Source organism: Vipera ursinii, assembly GCF_947247035.1.
Source record: "Vipera ursinii genome assembly, chromosome: 1".
NCBI classification, from domain to species: domain Eukaryota; kingdom Metazoa; phylum Chordata; class Lepidosauria; order Squamata; family Viperidae; genus Vipera; species Vipera ursinii.
Window position 1 is genome coordinate 98,985,069 of NC_139512.1, and position 26,876 is coordinate 99,011,944.

The 26,876-nt window shown below is 43.8% G+C and overlaps 1 protein-coding gene across 1 annotated transcript in view; it reads right to left on the reverse strand.

The window, feature by feature from the left end:
* SWAP70 (switching B cell complex subunit SWAP70) overlaps nt 1-3,919 on the reverse strand; it is a 53,251-nt gene extending 49,332 nt beyond the window's left edge. The window contains exon 1 of the mRNA XM_083367634.1: nt 3,400-3,919. Coding sequence (XP_083223760.1) covers nt 3,400-3,498 — 99 coding nt within the window. The 5' untranslated portion in view covers nt 3,499-3,919. The remainder of the gene's footprint in view (nt 1-3,399) is intronic.
* Nucleotides 3,920-26,876: the final 22,957 nt, after the last annotated feature.

Consider the following 26,876-nt stretch of genomic DNA (forward strand, 5'->3'; position numbering starts at 1 on the left):
CCAGCAAAAAAAACATCCATAGGAATACTTTGGTTCACTTAATGACACCACAAAACAAATAACAAAATTGGGTCCAGTCACCTGGTTGCCTCAACTTATAACTGTCTTAATTTATGATAAAAATTCTGGGCTCCATTATAAGCTCCGTTGTAAGATGAGGATTACCTATATGGATTTCCTCCACCGTTCATTTTCTTAAAACTACTAAGTTTAATTTACTTTACTATAAACCAGTGGCAACTAAGAAAGGGATCAGTGTGTGGAAAAAACAGGAAAAGCTCAATCTCTCTCTAGATTCTTTACTTTCTACCCAAGAACTAAAAGGTGTTTTTTATATAAGCCAGCTTTATATTTTCTTAAACTGTTCCCAAAATTCAAGCTACATTTTATTAACTAGAATATATCAATTAGAGATAACTCTAGAATAAGAACAATTATTTACTTTCATTAGTTTAAACCAGAGGTAGGCAACCTTGGCTCTTTTAAGACTTGTGGACTTCAACTCCCAGAATTCCTCTGGGAGTTGAAGTCCACAAGTCATAAAAGAGCCAAGGTTGCCTACCCCTGGTCTAAACACATCTACGATGTCTGGGTTAAGAAACTAAATTGGTTCGGTTAATACTTGGATTGTGACAATCAGGGAGAGCCAGCTTGGTCTAATGGTTAAGGCATCAGGCTAGAAACCAGGAAATTGTGAGTTCTAGTCTCACCAGCTGGTTGACTTTGGACCAGTTACTCTCTCTCAGCTTAATACAGCTCACAGGGTGGTGGTTGTGGGGAAAATAGAAGAAGGTAGAAATATTAGATATGTTCACTACCTAGAGTTACTGATAAAAATAATAAAAGTGGGATAAAATGTAAAATAAATAAATATCAAACCTAGAAGTTGAACTGGGAAGTTGAAAAATATCCCAGAAGAGATGGCAAGCCTTGGTGGCAAGCCTTGGTGGAGCAGTGAGCTAATGCCTCCTTAAGTAACACCAGCTGCCTGCAATTAGTGCAGGTTCGCATACCACCAGGCTCAAGGTTGACTCAGCCTTCCATCCTTCCGAGGTAGGTAAAATGAGGACCCAGATTGTTGGGGGGCAATTAAGCTGACTTTGTAATAATGCCGCTTGGGTGTGTGTGTGGAAAACCCTAATAAGCAGGCATATACATAGAATGAAGGCTACTGCTAAGCTTGTAAGCCGCCCTGAGTCTTCGGAGAAGGGCGGGATATAAATGGAATTAAAATAAAGAAATAAAATAAAATCACTTCAGTACTTTTGCCAAGAAAACTGCATATTATTTTCCATGTCACTGTGGTTGTGTCACCAAGAAGCCGAAGTCAACTCAAGGCCATCTTTATCTTATTTGATTCACTTTTCACATATCTACACCCACAACAAGGTGTATTAGGGAACATTCTTAGAAACAGCCAAAATATTTTGATAGGGTTGAGGTAAACAAATAACACATCACAAAGCTGCAAAAATTTAGAAAACAGTAGAAGTTACTTTACTCCGCATCAAGGCATTAATCTTGCTAAAGCAGTTTTGTCTAGCTGACTGGCTCTTCAAGAGAAGGGAATTTCCAAGTTTTATGTGGAACTATGAAAGACTAAACCTTATTTTTTCCATGCAAATTAGGCACTCTAGCCCAGATTCTTCTCTTAGACAAATGCAATGAGATCAATCATTAACAATTTGTTGTCCTTTTACAAGTATGTCTCGTTTGACCATCTAAGATAAATTACTGCTTAATAGTGTAACACAGTCTATCCACAAGACCAAATATTTTGAGTACATGGATGTAACTTTCAATCTACATTGAAGCACCTGCATAATGTGTACATTTTGACATGCAAGCTGTTTGAGATTAATCCCCCACCCCACATGCACATTTAGCTATTTCAGCATTTACAGAACACTAGCATACCTATAATTAAATGGACAATGAACTCATCCTAAATTACAAAATGAGCACATAGCAAAATTAGTTAGCCAACATCATCATGTTTACCTGAAGTACAGCATGGCTGATAGCCAAGCGGCCCTAAAAGTCATGCTACATAGAAAATATATATAAATGCCACACTAGTTTCTTGTATTTTTATTATTGATTTACATTAGTTAAAACAAAAGAGCATCTGAGTTACTACATAATATCCTTAATTCAGATATCAAGGGGGGAAAGTATTTTCTTTTAAGATTTCCTCTAGAATTCTCGATAAAGATGGGCTAATAATTTGAAATCACCAGGTCCTGTGCCAATGAATTATTTCATTTAGACACCCCCCCCAAAATAAAATGTCATCTGAAGAAAAAAGCTTTTTCAGTCTCCCAACCTACAGAAACAAAACAGTGGGCTTGGGGAAGGGACTATTACTATAGGCAAGCCCACCTTGAAAGAACATACATTGATTTCTGGATTCTCCCAAAATGAGCCTAAGATTACTGTAATGAAGAGTTATCAACTCCAGATCCTGCCTGGGTTCAAATATCCTACTCACTAATTACTCACTAATGGTTTATTTGGTTTTAGCTTCAAGTGTTGGCTGAGCCCAGCCTCTGGGACTCCAAAACACGCTTTACGGTCAGCACAGCACGTTGTGTGAACCCACACAATTGTCTTCCTCACCGGCTCAAGGTTGACTCAGCCTTCCATCCTTCCGAGGTCAGTAAAATGAGGACCCAGATTGTTGGGGGCCATATGCTGACTCTGTAAATCACTTAGAGAGAGGCCTGTAAAGCGGTATATAGTTCTAAGTGCTATTGCTATTTAATAAAGTCTGATGAAGCAATCAGTGGCTTAATGTGAACAAGGTTCTTAAGTAAGGTCCTGTAAGACAGCGTTTCCCAACCTTAGGAACTTGAAGATGCGTGGACTTCAACTCCCAGAATTCCCCAGCCAGCTATGCTGGCTGGGGAATTCTGGGAGTTGAAGTCCTCGCATCTTCAAGTTCCTAAGGTTGGGAAACGCTGCTGTAAGAAGTATACCCAAAATGAAGCCTCTCTGCAAATACAGCCATCTCACCCTGGAAGGAATCAGCTGCCTGTACCAACAACTACACCTCCCATCCTAAGGGACACGCTCTCTGTTTTAGCTCCGAGTCCAAAAGACAAAATGCTCCGAGAACTTTTTTTTTCCAAAGTCACTGTGAGAAGCAAAGGAAAAGCTTTCCTGGTGGAGAAGACTTTAGGTGGGCCAGCCAGCTGGGCTTAGCAATGGAGCCGCTCTCACCCCAGCCTGGAAAGCTCTCCGGGTCCGCCAAAAAGGGGAAGTGCCTAGGGAAGGCTCCGCCGGGGGGGGGGCCGCGAAAGGGCTTCCCCACGAGGGCTCCCCAGAAAGTGCCCCCGCCGCCCCATCCCCTCGCCCGGTTCAGGGCTCGAGGCGCTCTCCCGTCTCTCCTTGACTTGCCTTCAGCTGCGACTTGGAGACTTTACCGCTCCTGTCCAAGTCGAGGGCGGTGAAAGCGTGCCAGATGGGCTTCAGGAGCTCTTCCTTCAGGCTCCCCATGGCCCGTCGCCGCGCGCTCTTTCTCTGCCTCCCGGCGCCTGGTTCAGAGCGCGCCTCCCGGGAGGGAGCTGGTGTGCCGCTGGAGCCGCGACCTGCCCACTCCCGGCTGCCTCCAGCAGGCTCCGGCAGACGGCCGCTCTAGGAAGAGAGCGGCCTACGCACCGCCAGGTTTACGAAAACGTCGCACGGCTGTGCTTCCGTCTCGGCTCGGACCGGGAGCGCTGCTTTGCAGAGAGAAGGACCCAAGGGGAGAGGACAGGCGTCTTCCTCCCAGACCAGGCTCTGACTTCATCTGTGACGATGGGCGGGACTAAATTGCAAAGCCTTTTCCAAAGAAAAATGCAGAGAAATTCAGGCAGATCTTCCTCAAATCCGGGTGAACTCTCGATATAAAACGTTGCCCTTCGCCGCAGACCTGTCTGGTTCTCGTGTTTTACCACCTTTGGGGTGGATAATTGCAGCCTTCGTGGGACGCGGCGCTGATCTCAAAAAAGCTTCCCCGTCGTCTTCCTTTTACTTTACGGGGTGGGTGTGGGTGGGTGGGGGGAGAACAAGAATTGAGGAAAAAATGGAAAAGATTTGAAACTGGAAAAGAAAAATATCACCTGTTGTTCTCTACCTGGTGTAAATTGGAAGGAACATAATACAGGACTTCATTTGCTATGTGTGTGCCACTATTGCTTCCTGGACAACATCTGTCTACCATGATGGTACAGCTTTGCTATGCAAGAACCCACAGAAAAGAAATTTTTCAACCTATCAGTTAAAAAGTTTCTGTTGTTAGTTGCGAAGTCATGTCCGACCCATCACGACCCTATGGACAACGTTCCACCAGGCCTTCCTGTCCTCTACCATCTTCTGGAGTCCATTTAAGCTCACGCCTAATGCTTCAGTGACTCCATCCAGCCACCTCATTCTCTGTCGTCCCCTTCTTCTCTTGCCCTCAATCTTTCCCAGCATTAGGCTCTTCTCCAGTGAGTCCTTCCTTCTCATTAGGTGGCCAAAGTATTTGAGTTTTAGCTTCAGGATCTGGCCTTCTAAAGAGCAGTCAGGGTTGATCTCCTCTAGGACTGACCGGTTTGATCGCCTTGCAGTCCAAGGGACTCGCAGGAGACTTCTCCAGCACCATAGCTCAAAGGCCTCAATTCTTTGGCGCTCGGCCTTTCTTATGGTCCAACTTTCACTGCCATACATTGCAACTGGGAAGACCATAGCCTTGACTATACACACTTTTGTTGACAGGGTGATGTCTCTGCTTTTTAGTGTGCTGTCTAGATTTGTCATGGCTTTCCACCCAAGGAGCAAGTGTCTTTTAATTTATTGGCTACAGTCTCCATCTGCAGTGATCTTGGAGCCCAGGAAAATAAAATCTGTCACTACCTCCATTTCTTCCCCATCTATTTGCCAGGAATTGAGAGGGCCGGATGCCATGATCTTAGTTTTCTTAATGTTTAGTTTCAACCCAACTTTTTCACTCACCTTCTTCACCTGCAACAAGAGGCTTTTTAATTGTTCTTCACTTTCTGCCATTAGAGTGGTATCATCTGCATATCTTAGGTTGTTGCTATTTCTTCCGGCAATCTTAATTCCAACTTTTGATTCATCTAGCCCTCCCTTTCTCATGATGTGCTGTGCATATAAGTTAAATAGACAGGGCGACAGTATACAGCCTTGCTGGACTCCTTTCCCAATTTTGAACCAATCAGTGGTTCCGTGTTCAGTTCTCACTGTTGCTTCTTGGCCCACATATAGGTTTCTCAAGAGACAAATAAGATGGTCTGGTACGCCCATCTCTTTAAGAACTTGCCACAGTTTGTTGTGATCCACACAATCAAAGGCTTTAGCATAGTCAATGAAGCAGCAGTAGATGTTTTTCTGGAATTCTCTAGCTTTCTCCATGATCCAGTGTATGTTGGCAATTTGATCTCTAGTTCCTCTACCTCTTCGAAATCCTGCCTGTACTTCTGGTAGTTCTCGATCCACATACTGCTGGAGTCTAGCTTGTAGGATTTTAAGCATAACTTTACTAGCATGAGAAATGAGTGCAATGGTGTGATAGTTTGAACATTCTTTGGCCCTGCCTTTCTTTGGAATTGGAATGTAAACTGATCTTTTCCAATCCTGTGGCCACTGTTGAGTTTTCCAAATTTGCTGGCAAATTGAGTGTAGTACTTTTACTGCATCATCGTTTAAGATTTTGAATAGCTCAGCTGGAATACTGTCACCTCCACTAGCTTTGTTGTTGCTCAGCTTTTCTAAGGCCCACTTCACTTCACATTCTAGGACAGGGGTGTCAAACTCAATTTCATTGAGGGCTGCATCAGCATTGCGGTTGCCCTCAAGGGGCCAGGTGGGTATGGCCAGGGTGGGAGTGGCCTACTGGGTAGGCGTGGCTAGAGTGCGTATGGCCTATTGGGTGGGCATGGCCAGCTCTACATTGTTCGCATCAAGGGTGCCTATGGGGGCCTGGGCAGGAGTGGGACAGATCTGAGGGTCTCTGGCAGAAGAAGGGTCTCTGGGCCAGGGCCAAGGCTGTGGGGGCCATTCCCTCACTGTTTCCAGGATGGCTTCCTGGGCCACATGAAACCACTTTGTGGGCCAGATCCCCCGGGCCTTGTGTTTGACATGTCTGTTCTATGATGTCTGGCTCTAGGTCAGTGACCAACTCTGTGATTATCAGGGACGTAAAGCTCATTCTTGTATAGTTCTTCTGTGTAATTTTGCCACCTTTTCTTAATCTCTTTTGCCTCTGTTAGGTCCCTGCCGTTTTGGTCCTTTATCATGCCCATTTTTGCATAAAATGTTCCCTTCATCTCCAATTTTCTTGAAAAGATCTCTGGTCCTCCCTATTCTATTGTTTTCTTCTATTTCTTTGCACTGTTCATTTAAGAAGGCATTCTTATCTCTTCTAGCTCTTCTCTGGAATTCTGCATTCAATTGGGCGTATCTTTCTTTTTCTCCCTTGCCTTTCGCTTTCCTCCTTTCCTCAGCTATTTGCAAAGCTTCCTCAGACAGCCATTTTGCTTTCTTGCATTTTTTTTTCTTTGGGATGGTTTTGGATGCTACCTGTTGTACAATGTTGCAAACCTCTGTCCATAGTTCTTCAGGCACTCTGTCTATCAAATCTAATTCCTTAAAACTATTTGTCACCTCTACTGTATATTCAACAGGGATATGATTTAATTCATACCTGAGTAGCCTAGTGCTTTTCCCTACTTTCTTCAGTTTAAGCCTAAACTTTGCAATGAGAAGCTCATGGTCTGAGCCACAGTCAGCTCCTGGTCTTGTTTTTACTGACTGTATAGAGGTTTTCCATCTTTGGCTGCAAAGCACATAGTCAATCTGATTTCTGTGTTGACCGTCTGGTGATGTCCATGTGTAGAGCCGTCTCTTGGGTTGTTGGAAAAGAGTGTTTGCTATGACCATCGTATTCTCTTGACAAAATTCTATCAACCTGTGCCCTGCTTCATTTTGTACTCCAAGGCCAAACTTGCCTGGTATTCTGCTTATCTTTTGGCTTCCTACTTTAGCATTACAATCCCCCATGATGATAAGGACATTGTTTTTTGGTGTTAGTTCTATAAGGTGCTGTAGGGCTTCATAGAACCGGTCAATTTCATCCTCTTCAGCACTGGTAGTTGGGGCATAGACTTGGAGTACTGTGATATTGAATGGTTTGCCTTGGATTCGAACTGAGATCATTCTGTCATTTTGAGGATTGCATCCCAATATTGCTTTTCCTACTCTTTTATTGACTATGAAGGCTACTCCATTTCTTCTGAGGGATTCTTGCCCGCAGTAGTATACCTTATGGTCATCTGAATTAAATTCACCCATTCCTGTCCATTTTAGTTCGCTGATATCTAAGATGTCGATGTTCAGTCTTGTCATCTCTTGTTTGACCACATCCAGCTTTCCTTGATTCATGGATCTTATATTCCAGGTTCCTATGGAGAATTTTTTTTTTACAGCATCGGACTTTCCTTTTACCACCAGACACATCCACAGCTCAGCATCCTTTCAGCTTTGGCCCAGTCGCTTCATTCTTTCTGGCGCTACTAGTACTAGCCCTCTGCTCTTCCCCAGTAGCATATTGGATGCTTTCTGACCTGAGGGGCTCATCTTCCAGCGTCATATCGTTTTGCCTTTTGGTACTGTCCATAGGGTTTTCATGGCAAAGATACTGGAGTGGGTTGCCATTTCTTTCTCCAGTGGATCACGTTTTGTCAGAACTCTCTGCTATGACCTTTCCATCTTGGGTGGCCCTGCACGGCATAGCTCATAGCTTCATTGAATTACGCAAGCCCCTTCGCCACGACAAGGCAGTAATCCATGAAGTTTCTAATAGGACTTAAAAGTCCTTTAATTGCTTTGATTTAAACTTAGAGAATTCAGTATCAATGGTTTTCATTATGGTATTATATATTTGGAAATACATAAGAAGACAGTTTTTCAGTTGGTCCTGAAATCTATTACAAAACTTGCACAACTGGTAAGCATGTGCAAAGTAGAAAACAAATTTTGTTTTGAATCTGGAACAAGCCATTGCATTCAAGAAGTTCTGCCAAACTGTTTACCATATGCAACAATTTTGTTCTCTATGTGATCCCAAGCTTCCAAAATACTTAGGTGTTGATTCAGCCAAAATCAACTATTCTGTGCACAAAAATAGTAAGTACATACATTGAATGTTTTGTGCATTCTTAACAATAAGCTAATTATATTGATGCCTGTTAGGCATATGGTGTTAGCCTACAATGTTGGGTTGAAAATATATTAACCATGATGTTATGTCTTTAAGATGTTAATTGGCCAATAGGTGTGTAAGTGTTCTCATCGCCATAAGAGGGAGCTAGTAACGTAGCTTCTTTCTCTCTCTGAATTCCCTGCTCTCTACTATTACTGTTTTGCTCTGTTATTGTGTAAACCTGAACTGTGTATTGACCTCTGGACTGGTAAGAGTACTTTGTATTTTGGATTACTCCTTGGACTGTTGCTATTGTGTATGACCTGGACTGTTTATTTTTGACTGTGCATTTTTTGTTTTTACACCACCTCAAAAGTAAACTACTTTTTGCTTTTACAACTCAGTGTACTCTTGTGTTTACTGTGACTCTTACTGCTCTCAGTACCCTTCCTTGTCTGTGCAACTCTTTGGTAGCACAAGGAAACCTCTGCACAACAAATTCCTTAACAATGCCAAAACTGCACATTGCCCAGGTGCATACTGTACATGTATCATACCTCAAACCATGATATGGAAATTAAAAAACAAAATAAGTTTATTTTATTTCTCCAAAACAAGGAAACCACATCTCTAGGTAGCCTAAGCAGCGTTCCTTAAAATAGGTTCCTAGGACTTTGGACCCCAAGATATCCTCTTCTCATTGGGCTTGATTTGTAATGATAGATCATTATTTCTTTGTTTTCAGTCTTTGTACTTTGGGAAATCAGTCCCCCAGAGAAGGAAATATTAAAAGGGCAGAAAATTATATTTCCTCAAAGGATCTTAAAGAGGCAGAAAAGCAAGGACAGTTTTTTTTAATAGCCCCAAGTCTCCCTCCCCAAGCAGAAACCAGCTCTATAGAAATGCAGATGTAAACCATTCAGGAAAGTTGAAGCTAGAAGCTTAGGAAGACAAAGACACCTAAAATCTACATACCCCACACAAACTCTAAGACAGGACATAATAGGATTAACCACAGATGCCAAAGGCCACACGCAGACTCGGGTCAGAATACATGACACAGGAAATAGCTTCAAACAGGAACAGGAAACAACTCCAAACAAAAGGCTCCAGAGGGTATAAAAACCCACTCCCTCCCTACATGTGCTCACTCTCTTTCTTCCAGAGCCATCTTCCTGTCGCCCTCCTCTTCAATAAAATGCAACCTTCTTTCTAAAGCAGCTGCCATGTTGTTTATCCCCAGCTTGGACTGAACCCTGATGAAGACTTCCTTCAACAGAACAATTGCAATAGGTAAACAGTTTTTCTTCCACTAATCCTGCATCCTCAGTCCTATATCCCATTTATTATGAGATGTCCTGGAACTCCAGCACTTAGTGTGGTCCTTGTTGACCCAGGCAATGACCAATTTAGTATGAATTTCTGTAAAATTGAAGTAGCCGAAGGACCACTCGGGACGACAGGCTAGTTAACTTAAAGATTTATTAAGAGCAAGACAACAACAGAATAACTTGCCGGCTTTTTATAGCCGGCGGCTGTCAGTGAGGGCCAATCAGGTTTGTTCGTTTTGGCGCCGCATCTCTCCCGACCAATCCGCGTCGTCTGTGTTTGACAGCTCCGGCTTCCGCATGGCTCGGTGTTTTGACAGCCGCGAGCTGTCCGTGGTCGCGCCTGCGCCTTGCGGGGAACTTTGACAGCTGTCAAAGTTCCCGCGTGTTCTTCTGTCAAATCGTTTTACCTCATCGTCTGACTTGTTAACTTATATATTAAAGATGTTTATACATATAATACAAAAATACTTGTGACCATATTGTTTATGGGAGAAACACTCTTTGTCTGAATCCTCTGGTTGAACCTCTGGTATAGCTGTCTTCTGTCTCAGAGAATAGAAGCCCCACAACCACATCAGCCCCACACAACACTGGAGGGTGATTATTGTACCAACATGTGGCAAAACACATTAAGACATGCTTCTTTAAATATATTTGAATCAGAAAAAATGCCAGAATAGTTTTTGGACCATTACAGAAGAAAAGGAAGATACGAGGATTAGAGAAAACCTGGATTAATTCTTTCCACCTGTCTTTACAGTAGAAGGTGGAGACATGACCTATACCAGTGAAAGCAAACCTTTTAGAGACCGAGTGCCCAAACTGTAACCCAAAACCCACTTATGTATTGTCGGGTGCCAGGTGGGCATGGACAATTGGGTGGGTGTGGCCAATTGGGTGGGCATGGCCCATTGGGTGGACGTGGCTGTGGTGGTAACAGCAGACTGGGTGGGACTAAAATGTTCAATCAATCAATTCCAACTTTGCGAGATTTTTTTTTCCACATGAGAAGTTGAAATTTATTGATTGAACCTTTTTTTTTTGCACACGGCGGCGGAGGCCTAAAGCAAAAAGGTTTCATAAAATCCAGCTGAAGGCCTAGGACTGGAGTGACAACACACATACCCACAAAGAGGGCTCTGTGTGCCACCTGTGGCATACGTGCCATAGGTTCACCACCACAGACCTATACTTTTCCAGAGAGGAAGTTGAGACAGTTAAAGCAAATTGAGATACTCAGAGACTCTGGATCATTTTGAGGGATTAACGATAAAAAAAAATTCTGGTTCTGAGAGCATCTACTCTTCTACAGAATGTAAAATTGCTCACTATCTACCAAAAGTATTTTTTTCTTTAATTTTTGTTCTGTGCCAGAGGCAGGAATATATTTTTAAAGGAGAAAAAGATTTGGAAAAACTTTAAAAAGTTCAACATCTATTCCATGGGTATAAATGGCAAACTAAGCAATAGGATCAAGCCTAATTGAAGGAATTAGAGATCCTCAACATTTAAATCTTCCCTTATTAAACTACTATAATTTTTAAGAGCATTAGCAGATCCAGCCATAAAGATGACCTCTTATCTTTGTATACTTGGATTTTCCAAAAGCCTTTGAGGGGGGGAAACCCAGTCAACAGCTCTTGAGTAAATTAAGCAGCTCTAGAATGAAAAAAAAACAACCATTGTATGGACTGCTAACTCGACCAGAAAGTCAATAACAGGAATATATGGACAATTATCTCACTGGAGCCTCAAGAATCAGAGGATTATAATTTGAAAAATGATCTTGACTTGAGGGTAAATTGGGAACTGGCCATATTTCTGGATGCCACTATTCAGAGTGATAGAGTGATCTGAAGAGCTTCTGAAAAGTGAATGTCACTTAAATGGCAAATGCAAAGCAGTTTAATGTGATGCATAACGGGATTCTTCCACCCCCACCACGCCACCAAAAGAAAGTCATATATAGACTGATGGTATCTGAACTGTCTTCAACCAACCAGGAAAAAGATCTCAGAGATGTAGTATTGAGAGCTCAACAAAGATGACAGCTCAGGGTTTGGCAACTGTAAAATGGCAATTCCCAGGAGTAAGGCATAATTGTAATTATGTGTCTCAAGCACCATCCATATGAGAAAGGTCTAGAAGTTTGGGGCATTTTAGCTTGGAGAAAAGTTAACTGAAGGAACATTATGCACATGATCCAAATGTAGTAAAATCATGCATGGCGTGGAGAAAATGGAGAGAGAAATGCTTTTCTCCCTTTCTGAAAACACTAAGAAGAGAGAGAGAGCTGGTTTAGATGACCGGAAGAAGATTTAGAACTTAAGAAACCACTTAAGATGGGGACTGGAATATTGTGCCATGGAAGGGGACTGGAAAAGGAAGGAAGAGTAACCAAATGAAATAGTATCAGTTAAGAGATTTGGTCCCTAGGCTGCATCAGCAGAGGAATAGCATCAATATTACGAGAAGTTATAGTACTGCCTTAAACTTTATACTTTATATAGTGAGGCCACACTTGGAATACTGTATCCAATTCTGGTCACCACAATACAAAAAAGATGCTGATACAAGGGGTCTACAGGATAAATCATACAAGGAATAGTTAAGGGAACTAGGTATGTCTAGCCTAATGAGAAGAATTAAGGTAACATGATAGGTATTTTTGTTGTATGAGAAGCTACTACAGAGAGGTGGAGATCAACCTATTCTCCAAAGCTCCTGAGGGTAGGGCAAGAAGCAATGGGTGGAATCTCATTAGAAAAAGAAGCAACCTAGAACTAAAGAGAAACTTCCTGACACTGAGAACAATTAACCAATGGAATAGCTTGCCTCCTGGAGTTGTGGGTGCACCATCGCTGGAGATTTTCAAGAAAACATTGGACAACCATTTGTCTATGTCAGGGGTAGACAACCTTGGCTCTTTTATGACTTGTTGACTTCAACTCCCAGAATTCCTGAGCCAGCATGGCTCAGCTTGAAAACTCCCTTTCCCCTCAGCATGACTGGCTCAGGAATTCTGGGAGTTTATTATTATTATTAATCCCATTTATATCCCGCCCTTCTCCGAAGACTCAGGGCGGCTTACAATCTAAGCACAAATCAAATGTGCTTAGCAGTTGAAGTCCATGAGTCATAAAAGAGCCAAGGTTGCCTACCCCTGGTCTATGTTTATACAAGGTCTCCTGTCATGGTGGGTGGAGCTAGAACTAGACCTCCAAAGTCCCTTCCAGCCCTATGATTCTAGGCTATATTTTCTGGATAAAGAAAATGACATAAGATGGGTTGCGTAATAAAAAAAAACTGGAAATGTTTCAACTAATTATATTGAAACATGAGCTTTAAGCAAAACTGGTAGGGTTGGAAATGGAAACTCAGACCTGAGAAGTTCAGATAAAAATTTGCACACTCAAGAAGGAAGTGAAGGATTGACCACAGATTTTTAAAATAATTATCAGGAAGAACATTTGCTTATGAAGATTATAGCCATTGTTGCTTATTTATTAATGCTTAGACTATGAGCATTATAAGAGTTCAAATGAGCTTGAACTCATAACATATATGAAGAGAAATATGACTTATTTATTATTGCTTTTAAAATAATAAAAGAGGGGAAAAATGAACAAGGTAATTATGATAAAAATAAATACATTGTCAAAGAAAAGAGGAAAAATTGTGTTGTTGTTTTTTAAAAAATGCAGACCTTTCTAGGAGGTATGAAATAGCAGCGGTGAAGGATTTTAATTATGACAGGATCAGGAGGGAAATAATCTACCACACATAGTCTGTGAGAAACTTGTGACTTGCTTTGCCGACGATCACTCTCTCTTTCAGGGAGTAGAGTAATATGGAGGAAATCAGCTCTACTTGACTTGATCCCTGCAATATGAAAAAACTTAAGGCTTTCCCAAGTTAAAGCATTAGCCTCAGATAAATTTTATCCTGGATACGTACTAACAGTCTGATCCAAACTGCATAAATATAGTACAGAATTTGCCAAATAATTGAAGAGGACAAATGTAACTATCCTCAAAAAAGAATGGTCTCCAGAAAACTATAGATTTGGTCAGGGCTTTTTTTCTAAAAAAAAAAAAAAAAAAGGTGCCGGAACTCTCATCTTGGGCAGGGGAAGGGGGGCAGCGCTGCTGCGGTCACGGGCGTGAGGGGTGTTGGCAGCGGGCTGGTGCAGTGGGAGCAACAGGGCCCGCTCTATATGGCGGGGCTGTGCGGAACAGGCAGCGGAGGCATGGCAGGCCAGGCGATGCAGGGCGCCCTCGCGTGCAGGGCGAGGTGATGGTGGCACAGGTCCAGCACTCGGTAGGCCACCAGCCTGGCTGACACAAGTGAGCACAAGGAAGGAGTGCACATGGACTCCGCAGAACCCACCTCCCACTTCTTGTCCTCTCTTACTTACCTAGTTGAGATGGTGTAGTTGGGCAGCAGGGAGGGATGCAAACTTCCTGCCAACTCACCTTCGCTGCAGACAACTTGCCGGTGCAACGTTTGCTGGCCGGGTCTTTTGGCGCTCTCAGCAGCTCCCAAGTAGCATAGCTTGTGGGAGGGAGGGAGTAGCATAGCTTGTGCAAAAGCTTTTTGTGTGTGTGCAAAAAAAGGTGCCAGAACGCCATTTAGAGCGTTCAATGAGAAAAAAAACCCTGCTTTTATGTTTTAATCTTATGATTTAAAAAAAATATTTTTATTGTAAGTTGCCCCAAACCTCGCCATGTGGATTGCATACAAATATTATATAATCGGTAAATAAAAGAACATATGTTAAATATACATCAAATGATAATATGCTTCCCTACAAAGTCAATTCTTGCTCAATAACAAACCAAGGAGTTAACTTGGAAAGGCAAGAGGAAAATCTAGAAGAGGTCTGTGCAACTTGTAGAAGGGAAAGGCCCACACAGATAAATTAAAAATCTTTATGGTCTGCAAAGGAATGCTGGTGGGCTAATCAATGATTTGGTGACTAGAGGAGCATCTACAGTGTTGGAGCTTGTGGTCATGGTAAGCCATGGAGACACTAGGCAACATGACTTTTATGGCAGTGGTGGTGATTTTATTACTTTAAAAAAAAAGTCTGTGCTCTGTCCAAGGGTGCTTGGCAGGCTGCATGTACAGGCCTGGTCTAGAATTTATTTTGGAGCATTCAACTATCAATAGCAGGCATGTCAAACTCATTTTGTTTGAAGCAACTTCTTATAAAAGAATTGCCATTAATTTGTTTTAATAAAATAATTTAAATCAATTTTTCACTTGATTTCAAATTAAATGAATTAAATTGGTTGACAATGAGATTTTTTTTAGTACAATTGCCAAATGCAATAAAGTGGTTTTAGGTATATGTTACTGGAAGGAAAAAGCAATCCCTGCTGCGTTACTGATCCCAGAGAATCATTTGCATGTATGCAGGTATCCTTAGGGTGCCATAATTATGGATGAGAAATATTGGTTGCAAAGTTGGCATTTCTGGATGTAATAAAGATATTTTGGACTTATTTTTGTTTCTTTGCATGTTTGATATTTTTAAAAAAGCATATGCTACTGACTTCGCTTATGCACATATGTAACATCTTTTGCTAGAATACATGACCACTGCTTTTCCAGAATGTGAAAAGTGAAAGATTGTGACTAAACAAAATTTTAATGTACATATAATACCACCAGAAATTATTTTAGCCTTTTTAATAAATATTGTTATTGATGTTAAGCTCACCATGGAAAACATCATACATTGTTATGTATATACTAGGTTAATTATTTAAAGACTGAACTGCAACATAACTAGATTCTAAATAATCTATTTTTCAAAACACACAACAGTCCAAACAGTAAAAGTAAAGTCCAAATTAAGAATGTTTCATTCTTAAGAATTGTTTAAAGTGGTTTAGTTGTAATAGATGATTAGATTCAAAATAGTTTTCAATAGTACAAAATAGTACAAAAGATACTATTTTTTCTAGCATCAGCTAAATTAGACATATTACATTGAGAAAAATGTTTGTCATTTCTTTCCTGTTACCTTTATGAAATCATCATTGCAGAGATTTTGACATAGGAAATAGATTATTTTGGTATCTAATTTTACCTTCCAAAAGACAGAAGCAGATGAAAAATCTAAGGTTCTTTCCTGTTGGCTTTTTTGAATTAGCTGCTTTAGATTGTAAAAGTTTAGTTCCTAAAGAAGTAACCCTGTAAATAATTTTAATGTCCTCCTCTAGTGCAGGGGTAGGCAACCTTGGCTCTTTTATGACTCATGGACTTCAACTCCCAGAATTCCTGAGCCAGCATGGCTCAGCTTGGAAACCTCTCCCTTTCCCCTCAGCATGGCTGGCTCAGGATTTCTGGGAGTTGAAGTCCATGAGTCATAAAAAGAGCCAAGATTGCCTAGCCCTGTAATAGGCTTGGGAAAGCGAATAGAGGGAGCTTTTTTTTGCAAAAAAAAGGTGCCAGAACGCCGTTCTGAGCGTTCTATGAGAAAAAAAGCCCTGGATTTGGTAATAACAATCTAACATAGACCAACAAAGTGTATCTAACGAAGCTTACAGAGTAAATGGAATGTTGGAGCCATGCAAGCTTCAAAGCTGATTAAGAAGATGTGCTTTAATCTTCATGCAAACACCAGCTCTGTTATTTTTTGTAACACCTTTCTTTTTTCAGACTTCCATGTGTGCATGAAGAAAGGAATGGCTGCTTTAGGAGTCATATTAACTTTAATAAATGGACTCTTTAAAGCAGCCACACTTTTTGTCCAGAATTATTGCACAGATATATGGGGGGGGGAGAAAAAGAAAGCTGCTTTATTTGTGCTGCAGAGAATCTTATGTGGGATTTGAAGCACATTTTTCAAGTCATTTTTCAAGTGTACGCAATGCTATCAAATGCCCTTTCCCCATATTGTAAGCTATGCCATAACTATTAAAACAGTTATAAATTATACATACTTTCATACATATATCTTAAATGGTGTTTCTGCACGTCTACACACACACATTCAGAAGCTAGAAGTTGGGCAATTTTAAGTGATGCTGCTCTTCAAACCTGCTTACTAATCTCTAGTCTTTCTTGATGATGCCAACAATTTATAGGCAAGGTAGTCAAATAGATACTGGATACTTGGAATTTCAAAAACTATTGACAAAGTTCTTCACTAAAGGCTCCTGAGCAAATTCAGCTGGCATGAAAAGGACAAGTACTCTCATGGACTGCCACTGGTTGAAACAACAGTAGGAATGAGTAATTCTCACATTGCCAAGATGTACAAAAATGATATTGCCTATGACCAATGCTGAGACCAATGCAATTTATTACATAAATGATCTGGAGTTCAGGCAGACCATTGAAGTGACTGTGCCTATTGATACCAAACTGTTCAGGTTGGTAAATTCAAAAAGGATTATAAAAAGCTCTGAAAAGACCTCTCCAACCTGGCAAATGCAGTTCAGTGTAAACAAATGTGAAGTGACACAGATTGGCACAAGCAAATATATAAATTTAATCTGTGTATTAGTGCCAACTGAGCTGGCAATGAATGGGTATAAAAGGGATCTCAGAGCCCCTATGGATAGCTTAATGAAGTATCAACCCAGAAGGTAGCTGGTTTAAAAAAATGATGAAATCATTAGGATTTGTAAATAGAATTGCCAGTATAATAAGTCCTTATATCATTAGATACCAGTTCAGTGGAATACAAGTCATTCTATCTTTTTCCAGAACCAAAAAAGGTATAAAAAGCATAACTAAAAGAGCAATCCCCCATTTCAGCAAAAGCTACAGCTAATGGTGCCTGTTAACTTTAGAGAAAAACGAATAACATAATATGTATGGCAAAGATAACTTTTTTCTTTCTTTTGCAATTTTAATTTTTTTTTGTTTTCGTTTTTTTGTTAATTAAATTCAGTTTAAAATAAATAATTTTAGAACTCAAGGGCATCCATTCAAATGCAGGATCAGCAGAAGGAAATCCTTTTAACACAATGCATAATTGTGGGAGTTGCTGCCGGCAATTCTAGTAATAAAGCCAATTTGGATGGCTTTCAAAGAGGACTGGACAGGTTCATAAAGGACCAGGTTTTCAACAGCTGTTAATACTGAAGGCTATGTACCATACTACCTCCTCAACCATAGGCAGCTGCTATTGGGCAAAAGGTTTGGGGAGCTAGTCTGCATGAGCTATTAGGGATTTCTTTGTTGTTTTTTTAATTGCCTATTTGCATTTGCCCTCATAGTAGCTTCTGTGGAGGTATATTTTGCAAACAAGTAGCATCCACTAACACAGAAGTGTCAAACCCGCAAGTCACGTGATATGTCGCGACGTATCATGACTTTTTTGCCATTGCCAGCAATGAGATGGGTGTGGTTTTGCTATGATGCATCCAGCCCGCGGGCCGGCAGTTTGATACCCCTGCACTGTGTATATACAGATACATAAGCACATAGACATAAAGTTTCAAAGAGTGGTTTATAATATGGTACAAATGTGGCTTGTTGGAAATAGTTTTCAGATGAAATTGATAGTATTATAGCAGAGTTCACTATGAATTTAAGTATAGAATATGGATCAAGGATCAAGGAACGTTTGTTCCCTCAGGAATCCTTCTCTATCTTAGAGATTATTTACCACAAGTGTTCACATTATGCTAGGGGCAAATTAAATTTTTGTCTATGGTCTTTTGTAAAGGGTAAGAAGAACATGACTCATACATGGAAGAAACTTAATCTAAAATTAGAATTTGAAATAATCCCAAGAGTTATTTCAGTATTTTGGGTTCCCCCACATACTCCCTACTGAACCATTGTTTTGAAGGACAAAAAAAACCAGAAAAAAGTATTACACTGTCCAAAGATTCTGTGATAAATAGGAAAGACTCCTAAAATAGAAGAAAAAAAACCCAAGCCTCTGGCATATAATTACTGTCACAGAGATGCTTCTAAACACATATGTGCACACCCCTACAGAATTTCTCATTTGCCATGGCAAATAAACAGTGATGTTGCTTAAACTCATCTCTGAATAATGTTTAGGTATGAAATTATGAAAAGACGACAAAAAAATCCAGAATAGTTTTAATATTTTGGAATAGATTGATTGTACTTTATTGTCTCCTAGAACCACCTGCCATAATGTTGCTTATTGTTTTAATATCTCTAACTGATTTGGAATAGTTCTCAGGTTAGGGACACAAAAACAGAAAAGTGTAGCAGAGATCTGAAAACGTATCCTATCAGCTAAGGTTTTCATGCATTTCTTCTGAACTTTTCAGAGGCATGTCCTTAACCACCATTAAAGCAATTTGTGTATTTATTCATTTATTTAATATATAACTAAACATTTCATGAAGCAGCTAGTTATCTCTGCTGCTCGCTTAGATGCTGGCAAAGAATGCTGCCTAAGAGGCCGGTGAAAAATGTGATACAAGAAGATTCTTATATTCCAAATGTCCAAAAAGTCAAGATGTATGTGTCCTTTTTATGTGTATAGCAAAAGTGTAAAAAAGGATGGATTTGATCACATAGTTTGCAGACACCAAGCTGGCAGGAATAGCCAATACTCCAGAAGATAGGCTTAAGATACAGGAGGATCTGGACAGATTCGAACACTGTGCGCTATCTAACAAAATGAAATTCAATGGTGAAAAAAGTAAGGTTCTACATTTAGGCAGGAAAAATCAAATGCACAGGTATAGTATAGGGCAGGGGTAGGCAACCTCGGCTCTTTTATGACTCATGGACTCCAACTCCCAGAATTCCTGAGGCAGCTATGCTGCCTCAGGAATTCTGGGAGTTGAAGTCCATGAGTCATAAAAGAGCCGAGGTTGCCTACCCCTGGTATAGGGGGTACCTTGCTCAATAGTAGTAACTGTGAGAGGGATCTCACAGTCCTAGTGGACATTCACTTCAATATGAGCTAGCAGTGTGCTGCAGCTGCCAAAAAAGCCAACACAGTGCTAGGCTGCATTAACAGAGGGACAGAATCAAGATCACATGAAGTACTGATACCATTTTACAATGCCTTGGTAAGGCCACACCTGGAATACTGCATCCAGTTTTGGTCACCACGATGTAAAAAAGATGTTGAGACTCTAGAAAGGGTACAGAGAAGAGCAACAAAAATGATTGGGGGACTGGAGGCTAAAACATATAGGGAACGGTTGCTGAAATTGGGTGTCACGACGTCCTCTGCGAAGAAACACAAGCACTCCAAAGGAACGGGTGACCAGGTTTATTCCTCACACAAATCAAACCGCGGTAAAGTCAGCGTTGAGGCACCCAGCCTCAACGCTCTTTTATCGTGCTACCACATCCTAACCCCACCCCTTCAAGGCAAACCGGCATCCGCCCGCCTCCCCATAAAAGCCCCACCCATCACCCTGCATAGCCACCACCCACCGTGTGCACCGCTGCGGCCCGCCAAGCTCCCTCCCAGGTAAGCCCTGTCCTTCCGCTCCCTCACGCGCCCCAGTCCATGACGGCGTTGCGGTTGCTAGCTCCCCCCCCGAGTCCGTCCAAGTGCCCAGCGAGAGTGGGTGGCAGCACGGGTATAGCCACACCCCCGTCTATGGTTGTCAGGGGTGGGTCTGACCGTCCGTCCGATCCTTCATCGCCTCCAGTCTGTTCCTGCCCAGGCGCAGCCCGCAGCTCTGGGTCCCGCCACCGAGGTGTCGGAAGATCCTGGGTAGATGCGCCCGCCAGCCCGGTGGGCGCTCGGTGCCGTCCTCGCTGGCGAGGCAAGCGCGCGTCCGCCGGCCGTCTGGGAGTGGGCGCGCTGGTCAGCTGTGCGTCGGTCAGCTGTGCGGCGGGGCTGCGGCGTGTTCTGCGGAGACCGGGCGAAGCCATGTCCTAAGGCCGGGGAGAGGTGGAACAGATGGCTCCGCCGGTTGCAGCAAGGGTCGGGGACGGCAGGTAAGCGTTGGCGACGGTGGTCTTCTAGGGGAGGGAGGGGTCGCACCCCCATGCCGGCGGAGGCGATGTCGAGGCCCGAGCGAGCGGCAGGCCGGCGGGGCTTGACAGTCGGCTTCCCCTACCACCTGCCCTCCTGCAAAGGAAGAACGACAAGATGGACCTCCACGAAGACAGGCTACTGAGTCCCCAGTGCCACCCCCCGGTTTGGACGGATGTGTACGGTGAAAAGCCGTGACCAGACGAGCTGCCCGGACATCCCCTTTCCCCACCCATGAGGCCTCTGCCAGTGGATATCCTTTCCACATTACGAGGTACTGCACCTGCCCCCTCCGTACCTGAGAATCCAAGATTGCCTGTATTTCGTACCGATCTCCATGAACAGGCCCTGGTGCGTACCCACCTGCCTTCCTTGTCACCCCCCTAGCGGGCCTTAGCAGGCTACTGTGGAAGACAGGGTGGACCTTCCCTAGGAACTTTGGCAACCGTAAACGAACGGTCACGGGGTTGATTACCCGAACCACTTGAAAAGGGCCAAGGAACTTGGGGCCTAACTTCCTGCTCGGTACCCGTAACTGCAAATATTTGGTCGACAGGTAAACCCACTCCCCGACCTTGGGGGTTTCGAAGGGTTCCCGTTTCTTGTCTGCCTGCTCCTTCACCCGTGCCTGGGCTTTCGCCATCGCCTCCCTAGCGGTTTTCCAAGCGCCCCCTAATTGGTGTATCCACTCCTCGGGCCCGGTGGGTATCGTCGATCCCTGTCCACACTCAGGGACAGGGACGAAATCATACCCCGCCACCACCTGAAATGGTGTCAAACCCGTGCTGCTATGCACGGCGTTGTTGTGGGCGACTTCAGCAAACACCAGGAAGTCTACCCAGTCTGTTTGCTGGTATGACACATAACTCCTGAGAAGCCTTTCCACCGTGGCGTTGGCCCTTTCAGCGGCTCCGTTAGTGCTCGGGTGGTAGCCGGAGCTGAGGCCCTGGGTGGACCTGATGTGCCGTAGGAACTCCCACCAGAACCGTGCTGTAAACTGGACCCCATGGTCTGAAATAATCCGTCGGGGGACCCCGTGCAGCCGATAGATATGTGTCAGAAAAAGTGCCAACCGTTTGGCGGATGGCAGCCCCTTGCAGGGAATGAAGTGCGCCTGTCTGGAGAAAAGGTCGATGACTGTCCAGATCACCGTGTAACCCCTGCTTTCCGGCAACCCGACAATAAAGTCCATGGCAATGTCTTGCCATGGCCGTACGGGGACCGAAACTGTCTGTAGCAGACCTAACGGCTTCCCAACACGGGGTTTTACTGTGGCACACACGTGGCAGCCCCGGACGTGTTGTTCCACGTCCGCCTTCATACACGGCCACCAGAATTGGCGACGTGCCAAGTGTAAAGTCTTCAGGAAGCCGAAGTGGCCGGCCTGCTTGGCGTCGTGACACCGGTGCAGAATGGCGGGGCGTAGTGCCTGGGGCACATACAGCTTATCCCCGTGCCAGGCCAAGCCATTGCGCATAGTTAGAAGGCCGGGATGCTCCTTCAGCCAGGTGTCTGTAGCTAAGGCTTCGCCCATGGCACGGGACAAATCGTCCCCCACACTGCAAATCACCTGGTTCGCACTCGGGGATGCGCCAGGCGGGATGAGCTCTTGCACCACTGCTTCCCGTTTAGTGTTGTATTGCGGCAGCCGTGAGAGTGCATCAGCAAGAAAGTTTCGTCCCCCCGGCACGTACTTCAGAACGAAGTTAAACCGCCGGAAAAAGAGAGCCCATCTGACATGCTTGGGCGCCAGCTTCCTCGGTGACTGCAGGACCTCCAAGTTTTTGTGGTCTGTCCACAAGTTTTGGATGAGTAGGCACACGGGTACAGCACGCCCTCCATGCAGCTGCTGCCCCAACAGCCCCATCCCCATCGGCTGCCAAATCAAGCCCCGGTGGATCCTCTGCCATGCCCAAAGCGTGGGTAACAGCAGAAGGAATCCTGGAAAAACGCTGACTTACTGTCACGACGTCCTCTGCGAAGAAACACAAGCACTCCAAAGGAACGGGTGACCAGGTTTATTCCTCTCACAAATCAAACCGCGGTAAAGTCAGCGTTGAGGCACCCAGCCTCAACGCTCTTTTATCGTGCTACCACATCCTAACCCCACCCCTTCAAGGCAAACCGGCATCCGCCCGCCTCCCCATAAAAGCCCCACCCATCACCCTGCATAGCCACCACCCACCGCATGCACCGCTGCGGCCCGCCAAGCTCCCTCCCAGGTAAGCCCTGTCCTTCCGCTCCCTCACGCGCCCCAGTCCGTGCCGGCGTTGCGGTTGCTAGCTCCCCCCCCGAGTCCGTCCAAGCGCCCAGCGAGAGTGGGTGGCAACACGGGTATAGCCACACCCCCGTCTACGGTTGTCAGGGGCGGGTCTGACCGTCCGTCCAATCGTTTGTCGCCTCCAGCCCATTCCTGCCCAGGCGCAGCCCGCAGCTCTGGGTCCCGCCGCCGAGGTGTCGGAAGATCCTGGGTAGATGCGCCCGCCAGCCCGGTGGGCGCTTGGTGCCGTCCTCGCTGGCGAGGCGAGCGCGCGTCCGCCGGCCGTCTGGGAGCGGGCGCGCCGGTCAGCTGTGTGTCGGTCAGCTGTGCAGCGGGGCTGCGGCGTGTTCTGCGGAGACCGGGTGAAGCCACGCCCACCAGACGAGTGGCGGGAGCCCAGCGCCATGTCCTAAGGCCGGGGCTCCGCCGGTTGCAGCAAGGGTCGGGGACGGCAGGTAAGCGTTGGCGACGGCGGTCTTCTAGGGGAGGGAGGGGTCGCACCCCCATGCCGGCGGAGGCAATGTCGAGGCCCGAGCGAGCGGCAGGCCGGCGGGGCTTGACATTGGGTATGTGTAGCTTAACAAAGAAAAGGGTGAGGGGTGACATGATAGCAGTGTTCCAATATCTCAGGGGCTGCCACAAAGAAGAGGGAGTCAAGCTATTCTCCAGAGCACCTGAAAGCAGGACAAGAAGCAATGGATGGAATCTAGTCAAGGAGAGAAGCAACCTAGAACTAAGGAGAAACTTCCTGTCAGTTAGAACAATTAACCAGTGGAACAACCTGCCTCCAGCGGTGGTGAATGCTCCAACACTGGAGGTTTTTAAGAAGAGACTGGACAGCCATTTGCCTGAAATGGTATAAGGTTTCCTGCCTGAGCAGGGGGTTGGACTAGATGACCTCCAAGGTCCCTTCCAACTTATTATTATTATTATTATTATTATTATTATTATTATTATTATTGTTGTTGTTGTTGTTGTTGTTGTTGTTGTTGTTGTTTGTTGTTGTTGTTGTTATTGTTATTATTGTTATTATTGTTATTATTATTATTATTATTGGCTGCCATATTGACAGTCATCTGCTCCTCATTAATTCTTGCTTATATTCATAAAAACAGTTTCTCAAGCTGATGAACAGATACTAAGTACAGTAGGTTTGAATTAAACAAATTCTTTGCTATCTCAGCTTTGATGGACCATGGAGATATAGGGTGAAGGTGAGCCACTATTCCTTATCTAGAGATGAATAAAGCATTTACAATACTTACAATCAAGAAAACAAAAGAGAAAAGTTAAATTGAACCCAGCACCTGAATAGTTAGTAAACTATTCCATAGACTCTTGTGCAACCTAGTGGATGATCTTCCACAATGCAGTCCAACATACCATTGCAAGACTGTGGTGTGAAAAGAGCTTGTGCAGAAGCATGCACCAAAATAAGCCTTTTCTGGCTCAGAGCCAATTGTCTCATGCAGCACTTTTCTGCTAGGATACAAACAGTTCTTGAGTAGAAGCTATTTATGAATGAAATTTTAGATCCAAGCAATGTCCATTGAATTTTTATTTCATGCTTCTGCTATCTGAGACAAGGATGGGGCACTTTGTGACTGTTACTAAACAGGTGGGCTCTACAATCTAATCCAGATGAGTAGATTTGTTCAAATGGCATTCGGTTTTAGCATTTTGGGTAACATGATACAGTTTGCAAGTGCACATATGTGCATGTATGCAAGAGGTTGTGCACACATTTGTAGAGGGAGAAGGAAATCAATCCCACACATACATTGTTCCCTCTCGGGATTTTTTCTAATTTGGGGCTATTTTCCGTCTGCCTCACCAAGTAGTAGCACTTGGCCAAACTTGTCTGTGCTTAGAAGCAGAGTTAATTCTGGTTAATACTTGGATTGGACACTGTGAGGCAATAATAGGGTCCGGGGGCAATCATTACGTCGGTCAAAAAAGTCAAGATTGCAGGCATGACTATGTAATTAAAGCTCTTCCCTCTTCCATCATGTCGCAAGTATATAAAAAGCAGGCAAGGTTTCAATCAGCCCACCACTCAGTTGGTGATCAGAGCCACCATCTTTATATTTTATATCCCACGCAGACATCTATATTCAACTATAAACCATTTTCATGTAGGACTGCTAAGAAACTACAAGATTCTACCCATGACGTGGCAAGGAGTTGAGCTTGAATCAATGGCTTTATTTTTGTATTTTCTCCCAGGGATAATTTTGAAACCCCTTCATGGATTACTGCCTTGTCGTGGCGAAGGGGCTTGTGTAATTCAATGAAGCTATGAGCTATGCCGTGCAGGGCCACCCAAGATGGAAAGGTCATAGCAGAGAGTTCTGACAAAACGTGATCCACTGGAGAAGGACATGGCAACCCACTTCAGTATCTTTGCCATGAAAACCCTATGGACAGTACCAAAAGGCAAAACGATATGACGCTGGAAGATGAGCCCCTCAGGTCGGAAGGCGTCCAATATGCTACTGGGGAAGAGCAGAGGGCTAGTACTAGTAGCGCCAGAAAGAATGAAGCGACTGGGCCAAAGCCGAAAGGACGCTCAGCTGTGAATGTGTCTGGTGGTGAAAGGAAAGTCCGATGCTGTAAAGATTTTTTCTCCATAGGAACCTGGAATATAAGACCCATGAATCAAGGAAAGCTGGACGTGGTCAAACAAGAGATGACAAGACTAAACATCGACATCTTAGGTATCAGCGAACTAAAATGGACAGGAATGGGTGAATTTAATTCAGATGACCATCAGGTATACTACTGCAGGCAAGAATCCCTCAGAAGAAATGGAGTAGCCTTCATAGTCAATAAAAGAGTAGGAAAAGCAATACTGGGATACAATCCTCAAAATGACAGAATGATCTCAGTTCGAATCCAAGGCAAACCATTCAATATTACAGTAGTCCAAGTCTATGCGCCATCCACCAGTGCTGAAGAGGATGAAATTGACCGGTTCTATGAAGCCCTACAGCACCTTATAGAACTAACACCAAAAAACGATGTCCTTATCATCATGGGGGATTGGAATGCTAAAGTAGGAAGCCAAAAGATAACCGGAATAACAGGCAAGTTTGGCCTTGGAGTACAAAATGAAGCAGGGCACAGGTTGATAGAATTTTGTCAAGAGAATACGATGGTCATAGCAAACACTCTTTTCCAACAACCCAAGAGACGGCTCTACACATGGACATCACCAGACGGTCAACACAGAAATCAGATTGACTATGTGCTCTGCAGCCAACGATGGAGAACCTCTATACAGTCAGTAAAAACAAGACCAGGAGCTGACTGTGGCTCAGACCATGAGCTTCTCATTGCAAAGTTTAGGCTTAAACTGAAGAAAGTAGGGAAATGCACTAGGCTACTCAGGTATGAATTAAATCATATCCCTGTTGAATATACAGTAGAGGTGACAAATAGATTTAAGGAATTAGATTTGATAGACAGAGTGCCTGAAGAACTATGGACAGAGGTTCGCAACATTGTACAACAGGTAGCATCCAAAACTATCCCAAAGAAAAAGAAATGCAAGAAAGCAAAATGGCTGTCTGAGGAAGCTTTGCAAATAGCTGAGGGAAGGAGGGAAGCGAAAGGCAAGGGAGAAAAAGAAAGATACACCCAATTGAATGCAGAATTCCAGAGAATAGCTAGAAGAGATAAGAATGCCTTCTTAAATGAACAGTGCAAAGAAATAGAAGAAAACAATAGAATAGGGAGGACCAGAGATCTTTTCAAGAAAATTGGAGATGAAGGGAACGTTTCATGCAAAAATGGGCATGATAAAGGACCAAAACGGCAGGGACCTAACAGAGGCAGAAGAGATTAAGAAGAGGTGGCAAAATTACACAGAACAACTATACAAGAATGAGCTTTACGTCCCTGATAATCACAGTGAGTTGGTCACTGACCTCGAGCCAGACATCATAGAACAGACATGTCAACCACAAGGCCCGGGGGCTGGATCTGGCCCGCAAAGTGGTTTCATGTGGCCCGTGAAGCCACCGAGGTGGTCACTGACCTTGAGCCAGACATCCTAGAATATGAAGTGAAGTGAGCCTTAGAAAAGCTGAGCAACAACAAAGCTAGTGGAGGTGACAGTATTCCAGCTGAGCTATTCAAAATCTGAAAAGA